We start from the raw sequence: 25,944 nt of genomic DNA, 5'->3' as shown, positions 1-25,944 counted from the left end.
TCTGTTTGCTCTGAAATCACTTGAACATGAGTGGCACACCACTCTGTGTTGGCATAATCGTTTGCAGATTGATGCTCTTTGCTCATCTGGAAAATCTTCCTTCTCTATCTTTTTATTTGTCTTGTGTGTTGCGTTGCTAGGTGACGGCTGGCGTTCAGGCCGTATCATTTATTTCCAGTTGTTTTGGCAGTCATGGTTGAGGTAGCACTGGTCTGTCATTCCCACGCTAGCTGACTGCTCCCATTAGCTCTATAGGTCAATTGCAATGTATGCGTCTTCTTGCCCGGGCTTGTTGGCCCCTGTTTGCTGCACTATAAATCTTCATCCTTTTCATCTACTGTCATCCAGATGGCTTCACTGGACTTCAGAGTCTGTTACCTGTGACATTTAAGACTTAAATATGTTTCTTTGGCAGTGGTAAGTCAAAGGTAATTGGTTAAGTACGAAAGAAGTAATTTATCTCACAGTTTTGTCCAAAGCAACAGCACACTTTAGAGACAAATCTCTTGTAGCAACAAGAGGTTAAGGCGGCTATATTTAAGACATTTCATGTATTAATTGCTTTTTTTATTGCCAATGTGTGAAAAGCTTGTAAGAAAACCAGAATGATTTTTATGTAAAGGACTCGGAGTCAGGCATTTCAAAAGGATGTGATGGTTATGCACGCTCCTGAGAGCCTCTCTTCTGTTCAATGACACATTAAATTAATGCTTATACAATGCTAAGGATAATGCCGAAAGAGCTATTCTGTATTGTAATGTTAATGTGTCATGCAAAGAAAAGGGCAAATTAAAATGAATGAAAATTAATTCAAACTATAGTCCCACATAGCCATATACTTTTAAATCAAATATTATATTTTAATATAATTTTAATTACCTCATCTGTTGACACAATATTTACATGTTCATTCTAAACGTTGCTCTCAGCAGCATGGATGTTCAAGCACAGGCAATAAGTTGCTGGCTGCAGTTCACTTAAAGGGTTAGTTCACCCAAAAATGAAAATTATGTGATTAATTACTCACCCCATGTCGTTCCACACCTGTAAGACCTTCGTTCATTTTTCGGAACACAAATTAAGATATTTTTAATGATCCGAGAGGTTTATGATTTGTCCATAGACAGCAATTTAACCACCACTTTCAAGGTCCAGAAAGGTACTAAAGACAGTTAAAAAAGTCAACATGATTACAGTGGTTCAACCTTAATTTTATGAAGCGACAAGAATACGTTTTGTGCGCAAAAACAAAACAAATATAATGACTTTATTCAACAATATCTTCTCTTCTGTGTCATTCTCATATGCTGTTTATGTTCAGCGCTTCAAGGTTCTACGTCAGAACGCCGACTCATTATTGGCCGATGGCTGGCTCCTGCATCAGCATCAAACGAATGCGTCGTGCTGCTCATGTGAACAGCCTCTGCCAATACTGAGCCGGTGTTCTGACATAGAACCTGAAAGTGCTGAACGTAAACAACGTATGAGAATGACACAGAAGAGAAGATATTGTTCTTAAAGCTTTAAGTAACTAACCCTTAAACGGCCACCGGTGTCACTAATAACAAGGATTTGTAAGCATATTAAAGTTAGTGTAAATGCTATAGCGGAGATCTTTTTGAGGAGATGAGGAGATGCCAACCTCTGCATCTTTAATATTGGAGAAAGTGTAACAGCCAACTTGGATCATGTATGCTTCATAAAACAATCACACTATAGGCTTGATGTCATTGAATCGCTTCATGAGTCTTATGACTTTATTAGTGTGACTGTTGGCACATTCTAAATGAATGAGTAGTGCCGTAAACTGTGACTTCTCATATAAAAACAGCATTTTGTCATTTTAAACTTCAAATATAGATCACTCCAAAATAAACATTTAATGGCAAACATGTTTGTGGACATCAATTCATTATGTGATAAACAAACGCAGTTTATTCAGCATACTGGAGCCTCTCCTCCTATGACATCCATTAAAAAAACTGCCTCTTGTCTCTAGTCCATTATGCTTTTTTTCTAACCTTGGAGACTTGCCTTAAAGAAGCTCTGCATATAATAATACCTTTGTAAGGAACCACCTTCCTAAATTGGAAAAAAATAAAATAAATAAATAAAAGGCATACCATGAAGCCAGTTTAGGTGCATAGCCAGGTATATTTCAGTTTAGTTTGTGCCAACCCTGGGTTTTAGGCACCATGAGGGTTTTAGGCACCTGGGTTTTTGGCTTGTAATGGAGTTAATCGCCATAGTAACTTATGCTCCATGGCTAACCTACTCCATGGGCAGGTTATGTTCTGGGCATTTAGTTCAAATAAATGTAATTATATACAGATATGTAATATAAATAAATGCTTTAGAGTCAACAGATAAAGCTTTAAAAATTATTATGTGAGGCAAGCTTATGTTTGAATCTCTGTATAGCCTCTAACTATAAGCTAACTTTCACTTGCACTAATATAGCAAAATGTTTTCTTGTAGTTGTCCTGTTTCATGGACAAATCTTTTCTTCTTGCTGTGTAAATGCATTTTTTTCTTAATTCTCAGCAGCAGAGAGAAATTAATCACGCTGATTCTCTATAACTCCGTATAGCTTTGTTTTGAATCTCTTACTTTTATTCATTGTTGCTTATTTTTTTTATTTTATTTTTTTTATTACCTTATATGTAGCCTAATATTGCCTACCACACTAATCTGATGTCGCTAGCTTGTAATCTTTGAATCTAAATCGCTATTACAACGCATTTGCATTTGCAGCACTAGTTTGTTAACTTGTTAACAGTCTCTCGCGCGCTCCTTTTTCAACGCGTTCTTCAAACAGCTGTGGTAAGTCGGATCAGTCTACAAACACGGTGAGTCATGTCATCCTCTCCCAGCATTGCTACCTGTTCCATTTGCCACATGTTCACCATAGCTCTCTCTGTCAGCGACGAGGGATATACATGTCATAAATGTAGGGAAATAGTCAGGCTGACAGAGAGAATCTCAGAATTAGAGACACGCATCCAAACTTTAATCGAGGATAGTAAGAATGCAAGGGCTTCAGATACTGTTTTGGATGCAACTAGCTTAGTGAACTCTGTACATTGTTCGGTTCCGGCTGTAGAGCCCGCGCAGCAGGGCACTTGGGTAACGGTGAGGCGGCCTAGCCGCGGAAAACACCACTCTTCCGTTCCAATAAGAACATCAAACTGGTTCTCCCCACTCAGTGATACACCCACTGAGAATCCTGTTGAAAGTGCCCTAGTTATTGCCGATTCTATTACACAGAACGTGAAAAATAGAGACACCAGCCACCATAGTCACATGTTTGTCGGGAGCCAGAGCACCTGACATCAAAGCAAATTTAAAAGTGCTGGCTAATGCTAATCGTAAATACTCTAAGATTATTATTCATGTCGGCACTGATGATGTTCGACTTCGCCAGTCGGAGATCACTAAAATTAACATTTAAAGAGGTGTGTGAACTCGCAAGTACAATGTCAGGAGAAGTAATTTGCTCTGGCCCCCAGATGAGAGCAGATTATCATCACTCAATGTTTTGAATCCTGACCAGTCTTTAAAATGCAGTAATAATGTTAAATTCTATAAATTATAACTTTTACAATTTATTTTATTCCATATTATAATATTTTTTGTAAATTTTTTACACATTTTTTTTCTCTAAACTTCTATGGGCCCCCATCACTAGCCATCGTACTGTCATTATACCAACACAAATACCATAACACTGCAAGATCTCCGGTGATATGAAATGCAAAGACTGCAAAAGCTGATACGACAAAAAGTGATGTGTTTGCACATATGAGAATGCTGACGCAGACATGCTGCTTGTTGCAAGCTGCATCTGTCATTTAATTTGCATGTAATTATGTTTGTATCATGCTGATATATCTCATAATAATAAGCAACATTTGTCAACGCTTAATATATGCACTTCATATCTATGGCTACTAGACCTGAAATGCTGATTGTGTCCAGTAAGGGAGACATATAAATGATGTAGTCTTTAGGCTTGTAATTGGTATTCAAAGCAAGCTCACCATTACCAAGATAAAATGCATGAAAAATTTAGTGCTAAGCTGAGCTCCTACCAGCCACCTGCATACAGCAGAAAAGTTGTGGTAGAGGAGAAAAGCATGGAGACAGTACGATGTCAAGGAGATTAAATGGGCTGAATGCTGGTATCTGTCTTCCAGATTGTTATTTATACCTCCGAGGCACCTATCTCACCTGCAGTCTCTTAAACAATGTTGTAAAAGGAACAACTTTGTGACACCAATAGGAAACCTGAGGTGTTCAAGGGGTGAAAAGGCATAAGATATATTAAGAAATTTAATTAAGAACTTATTAATTAGATATTGTATTTGTCAATAATTGAACAAAATAATTCATATTTCATGTCAAATTCTTACAATTAATCAATGCATTTATTTAGATTTAGCTCAGCTCGCAAACATACTTTATCGCTAGAAAAAATTAAACAACCCATTAAACATGAAAGTAATATGAAATAATTTGAGACTTTTCTTCTTATATAGAACCTTTTTGGCAAGTGAAAGTGCTTAAAAAAGTGCTTTATTATGTTAAAGGATTAGTTCACTTTAAAATGAAAATTACCCCAAGATTTACTCACCCTTAAGCCATCCTAGGTGTATATGACGTTCTTCTTTCTGATGAACAGAAAAATATCCATATTTAACAAGTTATAAAGTACACCTTCCATATTCAAATTACGAAAAAAGTGTAACTGACTCAAGCCATAGGACGTAGCATAAGTGTTTTGAACTGCAAGAGTTTTACACTTTCTTCGTAAGTTAAATACGGAAGGCGGTCTGGCCGAAGCTAGACATTTTACTTTATGACTACACAAACGCATTGCTTTGCTTCAGAAGGCATTTAATAACCCCCCGGAGCTGTGTGGAGTATATTTATGATGGATGGATGCACTTTCTTGAGCTTCATACTCGTTGGTCCTATCCACTGCCATTGTAAAGCTTGAATGTGTCAGGATATTTATTAATATAAATCTGATTGTGTTCATCAGAAAGAAGAAAGTCATATACACCTAGGATGGCTTGAGGGTGAGTAAAGCTTGGGGTAATTTTCATTTTAAAGTGAACTAATCCTTTAAAGGCTTCTGATGATTGAAATAGATTTTCTTAATTAATATCACAATGTACATTTGGTGTGATTCCAATGCTGGGTTACACTTTTGTTGTAAAGTAGAAATTAGACATTTACATTGTATCAGAACAGTAAATGATTTTTCAAGAAAGTGGCTCTTAGAGTCTTTCAAATCCTCAGAAAGACCAAAACACAAACAGAGCTTCTGTATCCGGCCCACAAAATGTTGTTTAGTTTATTGGCTCATTTTTGTGTTTTACAGTGTTACCTAGCACCCCAGCCAAGTAACTTTTACTGTCTCACAGCTTTGACGAGGGGCCCAGTCTGCTCTGCCCATTTAAGGCTTTGTTCACTTGTCTTTCTTGTATTCTGTACAAAGGACCCTAAACATTTCAGCTTTTACTGTCATGAGAAAAGTGGGGATACAACGATGATACTGTGAAGGTCAGTTGGACAGATGATTAGGGCAGTCCAGTCTGGATGACGATTTTCTTGCTTGGAGACTCTCCAATTAAAATGTTTGTTTTTTTTGTATTTTTTCTACACTTGGATGTACATATAACGATATCCATTGGGTTGGGACTGATACTCATTGTCTGCTTGGATGAAGATAAAGCTATAGTCTGACAAACTTTACATGTAAGATCTCATGGATAACATACATGAACAGAAGTCTGGAGGATGTAAGCCAGAAGTGCAGTCATCAATAATCTCAAACAGTCAGATCACTGCTTTTAAAGTATGTATGATTCCATGTTCTGATGCTGCTTCATTTGCTTTCTATGTATGTGAATCTGTATCATGTTATAGTTTGTAACATTTGTCTGTGCTCAGATTTAAAACAATGTTGAGAGAGACTTAGTTAGTCTCCTAAGCAGTGAAAGAGTCATGAAACTGCATTGATATATGTACATTTAAAAATCTTGTGACAATGGTACATCTTATTAATGTGTGTTGATATTATTGAATTCATTGTTTGTGGTTCTTCAGGTCTTTTCTGTCCTGTAGAATGTATAAACAAAAAGAGTGTCATTAGTTTAAAGGATATATTACAATATTTTTTTTTTACAAAAGTTATTCTGTTCCTTTAAATGTTTTCCCTTTTTAAGGAAATTTGGTTACACTTAATTTTAAGGTGTTCTTAATTATACATTTAAGTATTAAGTCATATTAATTAACATGCACTTACTATAGAGTTAGGGTTTGTTTTAGGGTTAGTTGCATCTAATTATGCATAAATTATAGTTACTACTATGGTTTCTAAATGGTGAATAGTTCTTTCCCTTATTTAAATTTTTTAGCTCCAATATCAGAGTCAGAATCAATATCATAGAAATTCTACTTTGCATTATTTCTTAAACTTTTTTTTTTGTTTTGTTTTTTTTTCATTAATTTTCGAATTTTTGTGAACAAAGAATCACTATCCTCAATACTGTTGTCATTAATATCCATTACTATGGAAAAAAAAAATGAAAATATGTTTACATTTATGAATACAAATCACATAAACAAAATGGTCCATTACCTTGTTCCATTTAAGATTTTAATAAATGTTTTATTAAGCTCTAGTCTCCCCCCCCCCATTTAAAATTTTACTATACAATTAAAATTCGTAAATCTAAAAAAAGGCTTAAAATGTTTTTTTGAGTGTAGTTTGACGTTTCAGACTTCTGGAATAAATTGAAAGTACTCCTACAGTACTACAGTGTCCTACTACATCTATTGAATGTTAATAGACCATATATAAAAGCATTTAATAAATGGTCAAATTGTGACTATATTACTCATCATCTATTCTAAAGTGAGTACATCTTATCACACAGCAAAAGCTGAAAGAAGAACGCGAGGCCAAGAGGGCACAGCTGGACAGCAGACATGACTATGTTCTCAGCATTGTGTCCTCTTGTGTGGGTCTGGAGAAGGCTGAAGTTGAAGATGCGATACTGGAGGGCACACAGGTTAACAATATTCCACATACACACTTCAAACAGTCTTAATTTGGTTTTGAAGAGCATGTTCTTTACATTTCATAGTCAGGAAGTCACAGACTGCTAGCATTTGTTAATATAGTGATTACTCAAGTTTAATTTTAACAATGTTTTGTCTGATCTTTCAGATTGAGCGGATGGAGCAGTTCTTTGCTGTTGATGGCCTTTCTCACCTTGTGTTATACTACCAAGACACAGAGCCTGTGGATGCAGGTTAGTAGAGCCTGTGAATCTCACAATAATGTCCGTGTCATTCACCCCAAAATCACTCAATCACTGCAGTTTCCAGCTACAATGAATGAGTCCCCTGAAATGCTGTCATGATAAAAGAGCTCAAAGACTTGTAGAAGCAAGTCAAAAAGGCATAGTTACCTCAGCAAATGCATTTTTATCTCACATTGCTTTTGTTAAACTCTGTCGATTTGGTTTAGGGACATTTAATTTCGAACTGCCATGATACATACATTCAACGTAATAAAATATTGCCAGATTCCCGTTCAACTGTTCTGGATCCAACTGAACTCCATTTTAAGGCTACGTACTGGATATTTCACTTTGAAAGTGTCACAAAATCAGTATCAATATCATTTTGCAGAGATGTCGCCACAGGCACATTTTGCCAATGAACCTGGGTTGAAAAAAAAATGCAGTAATGCTCTGGATGTTACTCTTGACTTTGTTAGTTTGTTTGTAATTCTCTATATTCTCAATGATGACTCTTATTAGAGTCTGTAACACTGTACCCTAACCAGACATGCAATCAGATTTCAGCAATGATCAATTTGCTTTTGTGTCTTTGTTTGGTAGCCGCATCTTCCTCAATGAGTCGTGGTAAGAAAGCCAAGGTCTTCGTGACGGAAGGCACAGATGTGGCCCTCACTGGCATTTGTGTATTTTTCACCCGGGCAAACACCTCCAAGCCTATCACATCAGAGAATATCCACAGGGTAAACAGAAACAAGAGAAAATGTGTGAAAAGCAGCCCCTAAGGTTTTCCCAGAAAAATCTCACCATCTGTTAACCATGTCAATAACAAGATCATGTCTTTTTTTCTCCTGTACATATTTCTTGCTTAAACCATCATATAGTATTATTTGGTAAATTCCATATGAGTAGACAGTGGATTCTTATGACTTCTTTTAAGCATTAGAGGCACAAAAGGAGTTTTTTAGAGAAATATTAGAGTAATGTTAAACTATTATCTAACATAAATTAAACTAGCTAAAAAGTAACTAGTTTTAAATACATCAAATATCGTATTTTGAAATAATCTCGACTGTATTCAACAATTACCAATTTATTGTTATTGATACAGTTGAGATTATTGTAATAATTAATTCCAATAAACTTGTTATATAGTACAGTATATAAGTATATAGTACAGTATAATATACAGTCAAACCAAAATTTATTCAGACAACTGGAACATTTCATTCATTATTATAGTTTATTCACTATAGTTTGAAAAAAAAAAAAAATGGTAATAAAATATGACAAGATCTCAGAGTTAAACTGTCATCTTAATTATGTCAGATAACGCTTAAGTCAGGTCAAAGTGTCTGAATAATTTGTAAATTTTTATAGTCAACTGTATGAATAATTTTTGGGTATAATATGTCACAGTTTACTTCATTTTGCTATCCTTACTTACATAAATGAACTATAGTGTCCACCCACTAGTAAAAAAAAAAAAATATATAATTATATCTAGTGTATATAAAGTACTGTTTCTAAAAACTACTTTAAAATAATTTTACTTTACCAATTAGTACAAACCAACATTTTTGTAACTACTGTTTTATAGCTTAATTTATACTAAATTTGCTAATAAATTACAAAACCATGACTGAAGTTTGGTAAGAGATTTGCATGACAAACCTCATATAAAATTAATTATGTAATATTTAATCTGAACTTTATATTAAGGTTAAGCCTTCTTTTTTTATTACTATTTGCTATGTGTAATATTTTTCTTCAGCTAGAGCCTTATATGTCATCAAAACAACAACAACACAAGTCTCTTGTGTATGTGTTCATCCTTTCTCCTCTGTTTGCTCTTATAGGATGTGAACTTCAACATGTTGGACACCACGGGTGTTGGTCTGCTGAAGAGCGTGGAGCAGCTGCTGTCAGAGATCTTCATCCCTACTCTGAGGAAGATGAACCACGGCTGGGGAGAGCTAGCAAGCCCGCAGGCTCAGGCTGTCAAACAAGACTTTATTAGCTCCCTGGACAGCTTTGTCTCTGTGTTAGCTGGGGCACAGGAGAGCCTGCAGGAAAAGGTCTCACAAATACAAAAGGACAAAGAGAGAGGCACACTTTTGCAATAACATAAACACACTCATGGATTGCACACACTCCATTCTAGTTTTATATTGATCCATGGACCCTCAAAAATGAATTGGATGGTGGATTTGGTCAGGCAGATGAAATATTGGAAATCTGAAGATATTTTTCTTACCTCTTTTAAGCTTTCAGCCATCAAAATCATTTTTCTGGATTTATAGGATTGTGGATTGTGGTGGGGAGGGGGGTTGATCATTTTAAAAGAATGTTTTGGGTTCTCACAACAGGATTTGTGGCATTAGCCCAGAAAAAAATAAAAAACACTTACTTACAACGGATGTACACAACAGGGTCAGGCAGTAAACATTTAAACATTCTTTCAAAAGCATAGCTAGGAAACAGTATTTGTGCTAACATGAGACTAGTTAGCGACAACTATCTTTTGTCTTGATGAACATGATTTCACCAAGTACAGCATGTTCCATGGATCAACATCTTTGTTGATCCTGGAACAACATTCCAATCAACTAATCAAATTTTAGGGACAAGTTTACAGTTTGTCAAGTTTAGGCTTATAACCAGGGTTAGGTGCTTCTACGTCATTGTTATTCACCTATAATTTCCCTCTGATTTTAGGGATAGATTATGGGTAGTGTTAGGTCTAGGGGTAGGGATAAGGTTTGGTCTAAATTTTCGGACAAAAAGTATTCCCGTTGCTTCATAACATTAAGGTTGAACCACTGTAGTCACATGAACTGTTTTAAATGTGTCTTTAGTAACTTTCTGGGCCTTTTAAAAGTGTTAGTTATCTTGCTGTCAATGAAGGCCTCACTAAACTATCGGATTTTATCAAAAATATCTTAATTTATGTTCTGAAGATGAACGAAGGTCTTATGGGTTTGGAATGACATGAGGGTGAGTAATTAATGACAGAATTTTCATTTTTGGGTGAACTAACCCTTTAATAGTTAGTTAATAGTGAGGATTGGACCCTAATCTAAAGTGTGAGCGAAGTTTCTAATGCTAAACGAGGCTGCATTTATTTGATCAAAAACACAGTAAAACAGTAATATTGTGAAATATTTTTTGATATATTATGAAATGTAACTTCATCCTGTGATGGCAAAGCTGAATATTCAGCAGCCATTACAGTCTTCAGTGTCACAGTGTCATCAGAAATCATTCAAACATTCAATTAACATCTAACGTCCTGAAACATCTCCAGCCCAAAGTAACATCTGTGAAAACTGTTTGATATTCCAGGTAAACCTCCAAGAATGTGAAACTTTTGACTTGAAGACGTTGAAAGGGCCTTCAGATTACACAGCCGTGGCCAACAGCACAGAGGCTCTGGAGAAGATCGAAGCCTGCATGAAAACCTGGATCAAACAGATCGAACAGGTTTCAAATCTGTTACTTTGAAAATGCATTTTAATTTGTTTTATATAACTTTATTATATGCAGTGTGTTCTTGTAATTATGAAACGTTAGAGCTTTCTCAAAGTTTTAACTTTGTGATGTCTTTTTTTTTATGCTGTATTCACTTTTCAACCACACTGTCTTGTGCTCTTAAGGTCCTTGCAGAGAGTGACCAGCTAAGGAAAGAGGCAGATGACCTGGGCCCCCGTGCAGAGCTTGACCACTGGAAGAAACGCATGTCCCGTTTTAACTACCTGCTGGACCAGTTGAAGAGCCCCGAGGTCAAAGCTGTGCTGGGGGTTCTTATTGTAGCCAAGTCCAAACTCATTAAGGTTATTTGATGGTTTATATTATCAGTTAAAATAGTCATTTGCTTCTGGGTGAAAGAGACAGTCACTGGAACATTTATTGCATGCTTAATGTGGAGTTAAATTTGTGTTTTATAATTGCATTTTTGTGAAATTATGAGGTTAAATGTTCTTTTTCTTTTTTCAATACGAAAAAGTCGCAATGATTTTTTATTTTTATTTTCAAGCCTTTGATTGATCTGTTTTTACCAGTCAGTTTGAGGTCTAATTTTCACCCATAAATTATTTGCCTCTGCAGGTTTGGCGAGAACTAGACATCAGGATCACTGATGCAGCAAATGAGGCCAAAGACAATGTGAAGTACCTGTACACCCTTGAGAAGTTCTGTGACCCACTGTACAACAGCAACCCTGTAAGGCTTGTTCTGCTACGGTTACTAAATTTGTGCCAGACATAAACGTCAGACATAAACTGTTATTTTATTTTAAAATGTTATTATGCATCTATTTGAGAAAATAATTTATTACATCCATTAGTTCCATCCATTAGTTTTTCTTAAATTATTTATGGTTTGGTTCAAACCTTACATTTTGATTTAATATTAATCAAAATTAATAGTATTAATATTAATATTAATCAAACATTTGTTTTCCCAAAAACAAAAAACAGTCATACAAAGTAAAAAAAAAAAAAATATATTATATAGACCATACTTAATCACTATATTTTCTTTAGACATAAGCCAAAATGTTACTTAATGTAGGCCAATATACAGTATGTATATATTGCTTTTTTTTTAAAAATGTTTTACATACAAAACAGTTTACATACTATAAATAAAGAGAACTTCAAAAGAATGTTTATTGAGATGTCTTTTTAAAACTTGTATCATATATTTTGTTCTGTACTAACAAAAAATCCACTAGAAAAATTAACAAAATCCAAATTAATTCTGCAGTCAGTAAAGCTAGCAGTATGTTCTGCACATCAACAGGCAAAAATGATCAAGTATTAAAATTGTTTGTTTTATTTATTGTTATTTTATGAGGAGTGTTATTTTTTTTTTAGACAAACTGAACAGGTTTAAACACAAAGCATTATTAAAAAAACACAAAAAAAATGTGCCAACCAAGGATGTATTTATGTGTGTGATACAGTATCTAGTTTTTAAAGATTTTATGATAAAGAGTTTTTTTACACCTTGTGATATTAGCTGTGTTCTTGGTGCATCTTTATATAGGTGTCCATGGTAGAAGCTATTCCTGGGCTCATAAATGCGATCCGTATGATCCATAGCATCTCTCGTTACTACAACACTTCAGAGAAGATCACCTCCCTTTTTGTCAAGGTAAGATTGAGCTGACACCCAAGATAACTAAATTTAATTTCAGACTTAATACTTTAAACTGGAAATATTATCTATCTCCTTAGGTTACAAATCAAATGATCACCGCCTGTAAAGCCTATATCACAAATAATGGCTCGGCAACCATATGGGATCAGCCGCAGGAAGTGGTATCTGAGAAACTCAAAGCTGCCATTCGCTTGAATCAGGTACAATGTGACATTTAGCTGGAGGATGTGCTTATGTAAAGTGATTAAGGTCCAGATATCACAGCATTTTTTAAAAGGCAAAATGTGTCACATTTTCCTTGGCCTTTAATGTAAGGAGTAAAAAGATGACAAATGACACACACACACACACACGCACACAAAAAAAAAACAACAACAAAAAAAAACTAAGAGCACATCTGCTAAACACACCTTCCTTTGAACACGACACTTAACCTTCATCCACAGCTTCTTCTCCTATATCTGTCTATCCCATTTTACCAGGAGTCAGATTTTGCTAAGCTTTAAAGCTCTGATGTTCATCCCTTGTAGGGAGAGATAAACACAAGAAGAACACATAGCCAGAAGACTTAAACACTTTCCCCTGGTTTCACAGACAAGGCTTAAGCCTAGTCCCAGACTAAAATGCATGTTTGAGCTGTTTTAATAGAAAACAACATGCACTGACATATCTTAAAATACGTCAATGCCATTGTTTTGTCTTAAGATACAAACCAGTAATGTTTTTTTCTAAGGTATGTTTGTAAAAGCTACTTACTGTAAATATCCTAATTGAACTAAGGCCTAATCCTGGCTTAATCTAAGCCCTGTCTGTGAAACCAGGCCTCTATATATGCTAATATAGGACTAGTGTGTTTTTATTTAGTTATAGCTATCTTACACTCTAAAAAATGTTCGGTTGAAAATGGACAAACCCAGCAATTGGGTTGTTTTAACCCAGCAGTTGGGTTAAATGTTTGCCCAACCTGGCTGGGCAGTTTTATTTAACTCAACCACTGTTCAAAAATGACTGTATTGCTTGCTTAAAATGAACCCGAAGTATGTTGGAAATTAACAATTATTAATATGTTTAATAAATTAACATTTATTAATATGTTTAATGAATAATAATTAAACAATAAACATTTATTAAATTGCTTATTAATAAATGTTCACCTTTTGATTATTATTGTTGCCTCTAGTAATTATGTGACTGATTTTTAATTACCAAGCTATTTTGGGTTCATTTTAAGCCAGCCATATAGTAATTTTTAAACAATAGTTGGGTTAAATAAAACTTTTAACCCAATTGCTGGGTTTGTCCATTTTCAACCCAACTTGGGTTGTTTTTAACCCAGCATTTTTTAGACTGTAGCTTTCAACTTCAATGTCATGACTTGTAAAGCCAATAAACTCTGTAACTTTATCTGCAAACTTCCCAGAAATTGAAATGACTTTATACCTAGAAAAGTAGTCCTAAATCAAAATGGATGATTTAGACTTCTAGATTTAAACAGCTTAATTAACTTTATTTTCATTTAGTAAAAATGCAAGCTTCACATTAAAGTGGCTTCATTTGCTTCTTTTTGTTCATCTGCTGAACACTGCCTTTGAACACAACACTTTAAGGCTCTGTTTACACATGGTATTAAGATGAGTTTTGGACGATCAGATCACAAGTACAGTGCTAAATACAGGTGTAAACAGGGTCTAAAACAATTTGAGCTTGTCCACTTTCCACCACTTCCAGAGGTAGTCAAAAATGCATTCGACCAAATTGCTTTCGTAGTGTAGATGCTCATGTGGTCGGATGCTTTCAAACAGCCACAAAAGATGCCTACTCTCTGCCTACTGACATAATGCATAAACATTATGGGAAGCACACTAGCTAGATGGGATTTAAACTTTGTTGGCTGAAGACCCAAGTTTGGTTTGAAGATGAAAAACATACCAAGCATAATGTTCTCTCGCCATTCCTGATTTCTATCACACTCTCACAGCGTGGGTGTGGTCTTGTGGCTGTCAGAGCAGAAACAAAAGCTGATGTTCTCCGTATGTTTTCCGTCATCTCCGTGCATGCTCATATACAAATTGCGTGAGTTTATTTTGTCTATTAGATCGAAAGATCTGAAAAAAAACCCCCATACATTTACCCGCCCATAGACACTCCCCTCGAAGAATCAGGACAGAAGTGGTTGAAAGTGGACAAAAGAAACGGATTAAAATACCAGGTGTAAATGGGGATGTGTGTGCCTCATCTTCTTGTGATCTGATCGACCAAAACACATCTTAAAGGGGTGGTTGATTATGATTTTACTTTTTTAACATTAGTTAGTATGTGATGTTGCTGTTAGATACTATGCTCAAATTTCAATGCAAAGGGAGATATTTTCTTTTACAGAAATTGCTTTTTAAGGACAACAACAAATGGCTGATAGGGACTACAACAAGCTTCTTTCCGGTTTGGTGACATCACAAACCCCGATATTTACATAAATCCTGTCCCCGGAAGCACGCAACAAAGGGGGTGAGGCCACTCTACTACAACAATACTTCTGCTTTAGAGAAGAGGAAGTGTTGTTGTAGTAGAGTGTTGTTGCCATGCCTTCATTTTATGCCAGACTGCTTCATAAATAAGGGTCAGTTCAAGGATTTGCACAAAAGATTAACATGACGGCACGTGCTAGTCGATGAGTTGAATCAACTCCACAGCAACTACATAAATTTATCCACTAACCATTCAGAAATGTTACTGACAATCGTCATTTTGGCTGTGTGAGATTCTCCAGCTTTGTTGTTGTTGAGCAACCGAAGCGTGAGCTGGTAAAGCTCTGCCTCTCATTTGCATTTAAAGGGACACACACAAAAACTACAGATTATACTTCCGCATTTTTGTATCTCTCCCCCCCCCATGAAAAGTCAGATCAACAGAGGGTTATTAACAAAAAGGTATCATACTTTTTCTACTCTTTAAACAGCATGGTAAAAATGCTGAAGGAACTGCAGTTTCTTTCAGTTTTTCCTCTCCGTTTGGCCTAAAACACTGTGCTCATTGTCATCCAGTTTTAAATATTGACTACAAACAGATTTTTCAGATTGTCCGTCGCAGTGTTCTCTCCGTATTTACGACCCTTTTTGCCAGTGGGGAAGTACCCCTTTCACCTTCATCCACAGCTTCCTTTTTCTACATGTATCTAAACCATTTTGCCAAGAGAGATTTTTCTTGCCTTTAAGGCTCTGATGTTCATCCCTTGTAGAGAAATGTGAACACAAGAAGAACACAAATAAGTTACACAAAAGCAGTGATTAATAGTGTATTTCTTTTGGGATGAGTAGTGGAATAGTAGTTGAATTTATTGATTGTTGCTTTAGAAAAAAACTGTCTACTGCATGAATAAAATGTAAATATTTGTGTTCACTATTTCAGGAATACCAGAAGTATTTCCAAAAAACCAAGCAGAAGCTAGAGGAGAATCCGTCGGAGCGTCAGTTTGACTTTAGCGAGATGTACATCTTTGGCAAGTTTGACACGTTTCAGCGACGGCTGAACAAAATCCTAAACATGTTTAGCACCATTACCACCTACAATGCCCTTCAGGACTCCAAAATTGAGGGACTGGAAACCATGGCAACCAGATTTCAGGTATCATGGCAATGACGTAGTAATCAGTGTGGTCTATTTTTAGATTTGCACAGAAGACAAAAGAACATATCCTCAGAATACCCTGAAAATACTGTAATTACTGAAGTAAGGATAGGTTGTCTTCTTTAACAACATATAAATGTTTAATTTGGATGAGCCATTTGTCAGTGAACTAAATGAACTGTATAACCTGAGATTTAATGAAAGGTAGTCAAACACCTCAGTCTGTGCAGTCATTGTAAAATATTCACAAGAGCTATATTATTCACAATAGGGGGTATAATTAGAATTTATTAAGATGATTGTAATGTACTGTTTATAGTGGTGATGTGTAATAAGTCTCATAGGGTGAATACCGTTAAATTGAGACACTTTTGAATAGTTTGCCATTGCTGTAGTTCTCCAAATGATTACATCTATTTAATTCCATAATAGTTGAACATAATCCAGATTTCCAGTAAGGGAAGAATATACACATAAGGATAAATAACTGCTTCTCATTCCAAATGAGCAAAATTATGATTCAATGTGTAAACATTTTCTGACTGTAATTAAAAGTATTAACATAAGTGGTATTTGTTCTCTCTGCTGCCTCCTGTGGACAGACTGCAGATATGCAAGCGAAATGGGAGGTAACTGTGAAGGAATAACTTGTTTTTAATATAGTGCATGTCTCATTATGAATTGTTAACCTGCATGGGTTGGGAACATAACTTTAACTTAAAAGTACAAACTGACCTTTCACGCTGATCTGACATCAGTATTATGGTTATTTTTGTAATGATGAATTACGTGATTTTGGCTGGCAGGCTGGTCCTGGATTTGCATGAAAGGGCAAATGTTACCTGTAGCTTTAACCTAGTATTGTCGTACTGTGAGTCCATTAACATTCATCGCATCTCTTTATTCCAGTCACAAGTTTATTTATTCATTTTTGTGTCCATGGAAACAAAGTTCAGACCCAGAGGGCTCCACGCTCCAGGAGTACTGAATAATTGAACAAAAGCTGATAAAGATCTACTGCTAACTCCTGTTCTTTGTGAAAGTTGACAGTCTGTAGGAGTCAATTAATATTTTACAACAAACTGCTCCTTTGGGCATTTAAGGGTGTTCTGGTGCACACAGCTGAGCGCTGTTGTAGCAAACGACTGAATATTTATCTTTCCAACTGGGAATGTTTTCGGTACAAGATCTGCTCATGGTTGTTTTATCAAGAGCCATTACAGGAATACTTCACTCAAAAATGAAAAGTCTGTCATCATACTTATTCTTGTATTATTCCAAGCCCATTCAACTTGGAACAAAAAAGACATTTTCAAGAAGATTCATGCTGCGGTAACACTTTAGAATACTATTCCATCATTAATGAATAACTACACATGAACAAATGAGAAACGCACTATTAACACTACTATTAACTAACAAGAAACTCTGATTAACGAACTAGTAATAGTGCTCAGTTGAATGAGGTATTTCACTATTAGCTAATCAATAACTACTATATTTTCATACCTCCCAGAGGACAACTAAGAACTACTATATAAAGGTTCATAATTAACATGAATAATGCACATAATCCAAATAATTAGTAATTCCTTCTGAAGGATTTGGTAGTACTTGAGTCACTAGTGGGTTACCATGATCTTTACTTTAGAATTAATTATACATTATGCATTATTCATATTAATTATGAACCTGTAGTTCTTAGTAGTCCTCTGGGTGGTATGAAAAAAAAAAAAAGTAGTTATTGATTAGCTAATAGTGAACTACCACATTCATCTGAGCACTATTACTCATTTGTTAATAAGTGTTTCTTGTTAGTTAATAGTATTGACTAGAGTGTTAATAATGCGTTACTCATTTGTTCCTGTGTAGTTATTCATTAATGATGGAACAGTATTCTAAAGTGTTACTCATGTTGCTCTTTACTTGGCAAAGAAAGCATATTCCATGGACTATAAATTTCCAAAACGGCACCATAAAAGTAGTCTGGAAGTCTTTATTGAAAACCTTGCCCTCTAAATATGTCATACATAAATATGCCTCACACTGTCACATGGCTTTAGAAGCCATGGAATTTAGCAGAAGATCTGTATGGACTATTTTTGTAGTCCTTTTTACTCTTTTAAGAGCCACTGGTTACTGTGTTTTTTAAATGAAAAATAGCAGTGTGAACATATTTTTTTTTAATGACATATGGGTGAATAAAGGATGACAGAATAACAGATTTTAATTTTGAGGTGAACTATTCCTATTCCAATCTTATAATCTGACAGCTGTTTGTTTACTTTGATATTAACAATTATGTTGTCCTCTGTATGTCCAGGCCATTGTGTTGACCATGAAGAAAAAACAGTACAGTTTCCTGGACCAAAGAAGGACTGACTTTGATCAGGACTATGATGAATTTTGTAAACAAACTAGTGAACTACATGTAAGTAACTTTTTAGTTTTGAAGTTTTTATTTATTACTTTTATTTTATTTAAAACAATTTCTTATACTTTAAATATTCTTAAATATTCTTTCTAGATCCAACTGAAAACGTTCATGGACAACACCTTTGACAAAATACAAAATACTGAGCGGGCTTTACATGTGCTCAAGAAATTTGAAAGGTAATATCTGATTTTTTTTGTTTAGGTTAGTTTAAAAAAAATAACAAGAGTTATATATCATTCAAAAGTTTGGGGTTGGTATGATTTTTTTTTTAATGTTGTTGTTGTTGCTGCATGTATTTTATCAAAATGACAGTAATATTGTTATATTTTATTGCAATTTTAAATAACTGTTTTCTATTTAATATATTTTAGATTGCAACTTATTCCTCTGATTGCAAAGGAGTCACATGATCCTTCACACATTCTAATACGCTGAGTTGGTGCTTAAGAAACAGTTCTTATTATTAACTGTGATGAAAACGGTTGTGTAATATTTTGTTTTGTGGAAAACATGATGACATGATTTTTTTTCAGATTTCTTTGATGAATTAAGTTCAAAAGAACATTTATTTGGAATATAATTTACTGTAACTTACAGTATGATACATTAATACATCTTTGCTTAATGAAATCATTAAATTTTCAACAACAACAACAAAAACAAAACCTGCTGACCTCCTTTTTTCTCTTTTTTTTTCATATTCACCAGGCTTGGCATCCCAGACTTGGGCATCAGTGAGAAGTACCAGAAGATTCTGCAAAACTTTGGCAGGGACATTGAGATGATCTCTCGAATTTACACCAAACAGAAAATAGACCCCCCCATCGCTCCAGACCTCCCTCCTATCGCAGGGAAGATCGTGTGGGCTCGGCAGCTGTACAGCCGCATCCAGGAGCCCATGGATCTTTTCCAGCAGCTTCCTGGGATACTCAGCACCCCAGATGCCAAGCCCATCATTCGAAATTACAATCGGGTGGCCAAGGTGTTGCTGGAGTTTGAAGTGCTTTATCATCAGAGCTGGATGGCACAGGTCAGTTATCTTATCAATTCAAAATAGAGTGCAACAGTGCCCGCCACCTTTTTCAGTAGCGTTGGTTCCGGAAGTATTTTTTCCATTCATTTTTCCCATAGGAATTTTAAAAAAGTCTTCATTAAAGCGTTATAACCCATGAACCAAGCCAACCAGCTATGAGGTGAATCATAACATTACAAACTTTGATATGAAGCAAAGAAGTTCTTAAAAATTGGACAAAAAGACAACAGTACAAAGACTGTGCACTTAACAACTTTAGTAATGGAAAGAAATACAATCCCATGAATCATTGCAAACGGCAGAGTCAAATTAAAAAAGATGTAGAAATATAAACCTACTTATTTACAAATGTTGATTATATAAATAAAAAAGAAATATGTTTTTAGTTTATTGCAAAATATGAATATATATACAAACATTGAGAGTGTAGAGAGATCAACTTGATTACATCATTCACAGTCCTTTGGTATTCACAGTTATTTTGGCATGTGTTGCTTTCAACTCTCTGATTGGTAGAATTTTCTGTAAGGCATCATCGGTATTGTAGTTTTTTTTTACCAGATATTCCACTGTTAAACATGATTATTTTAAAAATAAGCCGAAATAATGCAGGCCAATGGCTTCAGTAGAAGCAAATACCATTGATTAATAACCTTGTAGCTCACAGTAGGGCTTTCTTTAAAGGTTTATCCATTACCGTTCAAAATCAATTTCCTTATGGAGAAAATGAATTGAGTTTTTACTTTCGGAACCTGACTGTTGCGCTCTATGAGGTACTGTTGACTACTTGCTTTAGACTTGTTTAGCTTTTTGCTCATGTGCCACTTTCACCTAGTGATGCCTTTGAATTATTAATTTTCTTACCCTGTAACCATTCATTTCTTTACTTTTCTTCTCTGTTTAGATATACATTTTTTTTTAATAAATATTTTATTAATAGAAATTAATTCTAATTACCTTTTAAGAAGACCATTAATTAAATTATTAAATTTAAATTGTATATTTTTTTTCATATTTATCCGTCTTCTTATAGACTGAGGCAGTTAAAGTGGGGCTGCAAGCCTCTTTGCTGGTCAAGAGTCCAGAAACTGGGGAGCTGCATGTGAACTTTGACCCCCAGATCCTGACCCAGATTCGAGAGACAGACTGCATGCTAGGAATGGGACTTGAGATTCCACCCTTTGCAGCCATCTTGCAGCAGAAAAAGGATGTTTTCAAAAAGAACTACAATAAACTTCAGGTATATCTATTTTTTATAGCCTGTCTATCCTTGTTGTACAAAACAATGCACTATGTCAACTCTTTAGTACTTTTGTTGCTATGTATTAGTGAAGAAATCAGTCAGGATTATTTCAGGATGAATTCCCTTCATCAAGAACATACCATCCGATTATAGAAAAAAATAGGGTTACACTTTAGTTTGATGGTCCCCTTTAGATATTCTGTTGACTATAAGTAACATTGCACCTACATGTCAACTAACTCTCATTAGAGTATATGAAAATAATCCATATGAATAAAGGGGTTTAATCCAAGTATTCTAAAGAGACAGACTTTTAGGCATATGTTCATTTAGGCATATTTTCACAAATTAACACTGATCAGTGCACATACATGGAGCCAGTGTTATTATTGTATCATTAAGATACTACTATAGTTTTTTTTTTTTATATATATATATTGAATGTTTTGTTGTTGTTGTTGTTGTTTTTAATACTAGAAAACTAGAAAACATAAATCAAAAGTCAAGAATAGAATTCAAACAAAATTCAAAGTACTGAGACCAGTATGCTCAATGAAGACCAGGAGTCGAAGTTCAATCAGTTGACAAAGAGTTTAGGCTACTGAAGATAAATTTCTCCACACTTCCATATTCCATAGAAAAATGAGTAAGACAGGGTTCCCGTGGATCTTTAAAAAGTCTTGCATTCGATACTTAAAATTTAAGGCAATAAAAAGTCTTAAGTTTACTTATGAGAGGTCTTAAATTTTAGATGACACTGACTTAGACATATCTAAATCATTTACCAAATTAAAACTATCTAATTAGCGTACATATTATTTTTATTATTCTTTCTTTGTGGATTTGCTTTTTCACGTGACTGTCTAATATGTATTATCTATGATGATATCGTTATTATTGTTTTAACGATGTGCGAGTTGACGATGTGCAATATGCGCAAGTTTGTCACTCACGCTTTCACTGCTTGATGTATGCAGTTATACGCCCTCAAATTTCATGATGCACCCGATGAGTTTTTGTCTTATATTTATGATGTAGTTATATTACAATATCACACAAGCAAGAGTGCCAAATATCAGCACGATTGCAAATGTGAAACTTATTTTATACAGCAATTAAATGAACAATATTAACCTTGTGAGTTACATTTTAGACACATATTGTCAATATTAATATTGTTTGTTTTTTCTTTATTTCGCCAACGAAAACTTCAAAATGAAACCACTGCAGAACAGATTCTCTGTGCAACGGACAGCGGTGATTTTTTTTTTTTTTTTTTGACTGAATCCGCATTTTGAATGAATCGTAATTAATGTTTCATTGACCCATTCAATAAAGAAGGTCACTTGCTTTGTTCTTGAGTGAATCAGCCGTTGCCTTAAACAAATCGGTTGAATGAATGACTCACTCATTAAGACAGTAACTTGCTGTCACCTACTGGCAGTTTTAGTTTCATATTTTAAGTACATTTAATTAAAAAGTTAAAATTACAAATCATTTCATATTTAAACGATATTGAATTACATTTATGTAGATTAATTGTAAATGCAGTGTAAATATATTATTGAAACTTCTGATGCTGCTTCTGTGTCACCTATTACAAAGATTTTGTTTGATTGATAACAGCCCTACACTGTGTTATTGTTCTAATTGAATTTAATTAATGAATGAATGTTAGAATTTTACATAAAAGGTAATGCATACATCTAATAAGATTAGAAAAGTATGACCTTATATGTAAATGTTCCTAGAAATCAATTTAAAGTGGCAAATATTGCCCCTTAAAAATGTTAATTTCTGTTACTGCTGTGAACTAACCATCACATAGAATATGAATAATATAAATGTCTTCATGAGTCAGCTGTCCACAACAGGCCTAAACCAGCCATGTTACCAGCACAAAAACACAGTCAGCAAAATATCATCTAATTATTGTTATTAACAAACTTTGAAAATTTTGAAACAACTTTGAAAATATTTTTTTATTTTTTATATTTTTTTTTGGTCAATATTGCACACCCCTAATGTACAGTATTCATTTTTATGTCTTCAGGTCTTAAAAAGCCTTAAGAGATCATGGTATTCTGTTCTTTACGCAAATTATGTTATTAAAAGTCATCTTTGACACACTCTGTAAAGTAAGCAACTTTGGTAAGGGTCACAGGTGAGTCATAATAATAATTCAAGGAGAGGGACTGTATCCACCCCCTTCATATGAGACACAACAGCTTTACAAATTGGTGTAAAAACAATGACTGACAAACTAAGACTGAAACACAGGGGTATATACTGTATACACAGGCAAACAAGAGGCTAACAAGGAACAGGTGAGACTAATAGAGAGTATCTTTGGTGACTAACAAGGGTAACTAAGGAAACTAAGGCAAAAAGGAAATAAACCACAGGAAATAGGAATTATTGGAACAAGGGGAACAAAAAATGCACTTCAAAATCAAATTTCATATATATATATATATATATATATACATACAGGAAAGGAACACAAAACCAATGAACATGTAATAACTAGCTGAAATAAAATGTTTGCTTTTTTTTTTTTTTAGATTTTATTTCAGTTAAAGGTTATTTTAAGTAATAAAAGTTTTTAATGGTTTTAGTTTTAGTTCATTTTAATAATTTTGCATAGAGAATATCAAAAATGATAAAAAGCTCAACTGTACTTGCTTTGATGCTAAAACATACTTGAGTGACACATGAGGACAAACCTCATTGGCTCTCTAATGTCAAGCGAGCACATTTGAGATTCCGTTAACCATATTTTTTGGACTTTATGTATGTGCATTGATCAATGTTTATATATTTAATAATGTTTTTTATATAATGTTTATGTGATAATGCTTATATGATATCACTGTTCACATTTTGTGCTAGATAGCAATTCAATGTCTTTCATCCTGAAATCAAACCATTCAAGTAAATCCATTAGGTAAGTGGCATGGTACTGTGCTCTGGCAAGTGTAGCTTTACTGACAAGGTCATTTTCTTTTTTTGTGTGCTTTTGCATTATATGTTCCCTGTCTCAGTTGATGGTGTCAGAAAACTCCAGGGTGAGGTCTAAGATCCAGCCAGCCTTTGAACAACTGCTCATGGCACATGTCGCTAAAGTAGATGAGGCCATCCTGCCCGGACTGACCTCCCTCAATTGGACCTCCCTAAACATAGAGAAATATCTTAATCGGATCACTGCTGCACTCGGTGAGAGACTCCACTCTACAGCTGATATCCATGACCACATCAGTAACATACACTACAGCAAGGGTTCTCCAACTCCAGACATACAAAATGTGCAGAGCAGTGGGTCCCGAGGACTGGAGTTGAGAACCACTGCACTACAGTAAAGGGCCACAAGTATGTGGATACCCTAATACTTGATGAACATTTAATTTCAAGTCCACTTGCATTAAAGGAATAGTTCACCCAAAAATGAAAATGTTGTAATTACTTACTCACCCTCAAGTTGTTCCAATCCTGTATGAGTTTCTTGCTTCTGTTGAACACAAAAGTAGATATTTTAAAGAATGTTGGTAACCAGACAGTTTACGGCACCCATTGACTTCCACAGTAGAAAAAAAAAAAAAAAAAGTAAGGAAGTCAATGGGGGCCATCAAAGGTCTGGATACCAACATTCTTTAAAATATCTTCCTTTGTGTTCAACAGAAGAAAGAAACTCATACAGGTTTGGAACAACATGAGTTGAGTAAACGATGGCAAAATTTTCATTTTTGGGTGAACTATCCCTTTAAAAGGAAGCTGGTCCTTCCAGTGCCACTATAACAGCTTCCACTCTTCTCGGAAGGCTTTCTACATTACTTGGAAATGTGCATGTCAGGATTTGGTCCCATTTAGACACAAGCATCAGTGTGAACAAAGGGATGTCCACATACTTTTGTCCTTGTAGTGTACATAAAATGCCTGTAAATGTGCCCAGTATGATTAGATATCTGAAATGAAAGGGTTCTTTCTCCTGGTTCACAGAAAACCTTGAACTTCTGCTGCACAGAGTGAATGACCTTGTGGAGTTTAGAATCGACGCTGTTTTGCAGGAAATGAGTACTGCTACACTGTGTGTGTTGCCTGAAGATGAGCCATGCACCTGCGAGGAGTTTGTTCAGACCACTAAGGTGCACACACATACATATGCATAAAGCAAATGTATTCTTAGCAACATATGGTTATTTTTCAAAGGATAGTGAGGCTAAATTATTTCCTCTTGCTGATGTATATAAGCATATCAGTGAAAATATAGGAGTCTCACAAACTTATCTCATCAGAAAACGTAACTGTTTTAGGAGATAGTGATTTTATATGAATTTGTACAATGTGATTCATATGGAAAATTTCTGTTTTGTTTTTTTTTGTTTTGTTTTTTTTGGTAAGCATGAAGGTCCATCCCTAAACATAACTGTCACTGGGGCATAAACAGATTATAAGTGATTGTGCAAACTCATACTAATTAGACACCAATTCGCCGAAAACATAGTTGTGAATTCCCCTAAGAGTGTGTTGGGCTCTTAATCCCAATTTCAATAAGACAGCAAAAAGTAGGGCTCAGGGCTGTTGCAGAAGTGCACAACTTTTTATTTAGTAAGAATGCACAGCTAATTTATAGGGAAACCTGCTCATGAAACTGAATTGAGTCAGTACTCCGGATAATCTACATAGCGTTTTTACAATTTTTCATTACATTTTAGCATTAAAATGGTACCAAAGTACCAGTTCTTTTGACAACCCTGCTCTATTGTCTTTTTTGGTGTCTTGTTACTGCTACCATTTGCTATTACATCTTTGTTAAACCTAATTTCATGTCTTGACTAGACCAGCAAAGTTTTCAGACTGAAGAAATAATTAATCTGATCATGCTCATCCAATTTATTTTTCATTTTAGGAGCTTTGCATCAAAGGAGCCCAAATGCTGCATACCAAAAGCTCATTGGTGGAGGAGGCAGCCAATGAGCTGATTAATATGTTACTGGAGTTTGAGCAGAAAGAGGAAGAAGAGAGAAACCGTGATGAAAGCAGGACAGAGAGTAAAGTGGAACAGATGGACAGTGATGGTAAGATCTGCTGTCAATCATCCTTGCAGTTTGCTCTAGAAATTACCTGGATT

General features: G+C 34.9%; 1 protein-coding gene across 1 annotated transcript in view; it reads left to right on the top strand.

The window, feature by feature from the left end:
• The window catches only part of dnah5 (dynein, axonemal, heavy chain 5), a 138,132-nt gene that overhangs the window by 7,821 nt on the left and 104,367 nt on the right, over window positions 1-25,944 (top strand). The window contains 17 exon segments of the mRNA XM_051865331.1: window positions 6,948-7,082; window positions 7,241-7,325; window positions 7,920-8,059; window positions 9,176-9,394; window positions 10,662-10,799; window positions 10,973-11,149; window positions 11,424-11,537; window positions 12,366-12,473; window positions 12,557-12,679; window positions 15,885-16,100; window positions 18,427-18,534; window positions 18,631-18,716; window positions 19,249-19,570; window positions 20,607-20,813; window positions 23,861-24,032; window positions 24,813-24,958; window positions 25,723-25,891. Coding sequence (XP_051721291.1) covers window positions 6,948-7,082; window positions 7,241-7,325; window positions 7,920-8,059; window positions 9,176-9,394; window positions 10,662-10,799; window positions 10,973-11,149; window positions 11,424-11,537; window positions 12,366-12,473; window positions 12,557-12,679; window positions 15,885-16,100; window positions 18,427-18,534; window positions 18,631-18,716; window positions 19,249-19,570; window positions 20,607-20,813; window positions 23,861-24,032; window positions 24,813-24,958; window positions 25,723-25,891 — 2,665 coding nt within the window.

This window comes from Ctenopharyngodon idella, chromosome 16, assembly GCF_019924925.1.
Source record: "Ctenopharyngodon idella isolate HZGC_01 chromosome 16, HZGC01, whole genome shotgun sequence".
In the NCBI taxonomy this organism is placed as follows: Eukaryota; Metazoa; Chordata; class Actinopteri; order Cypriniformes; family Xenocyprididae; genus Ctenopharyngodon; species Ctenopharyngodon idella.
Note: the sequence above shows the minus strand (reverse complement) of the source record. Positions and strands in the feature narration are given on the sequence as shown.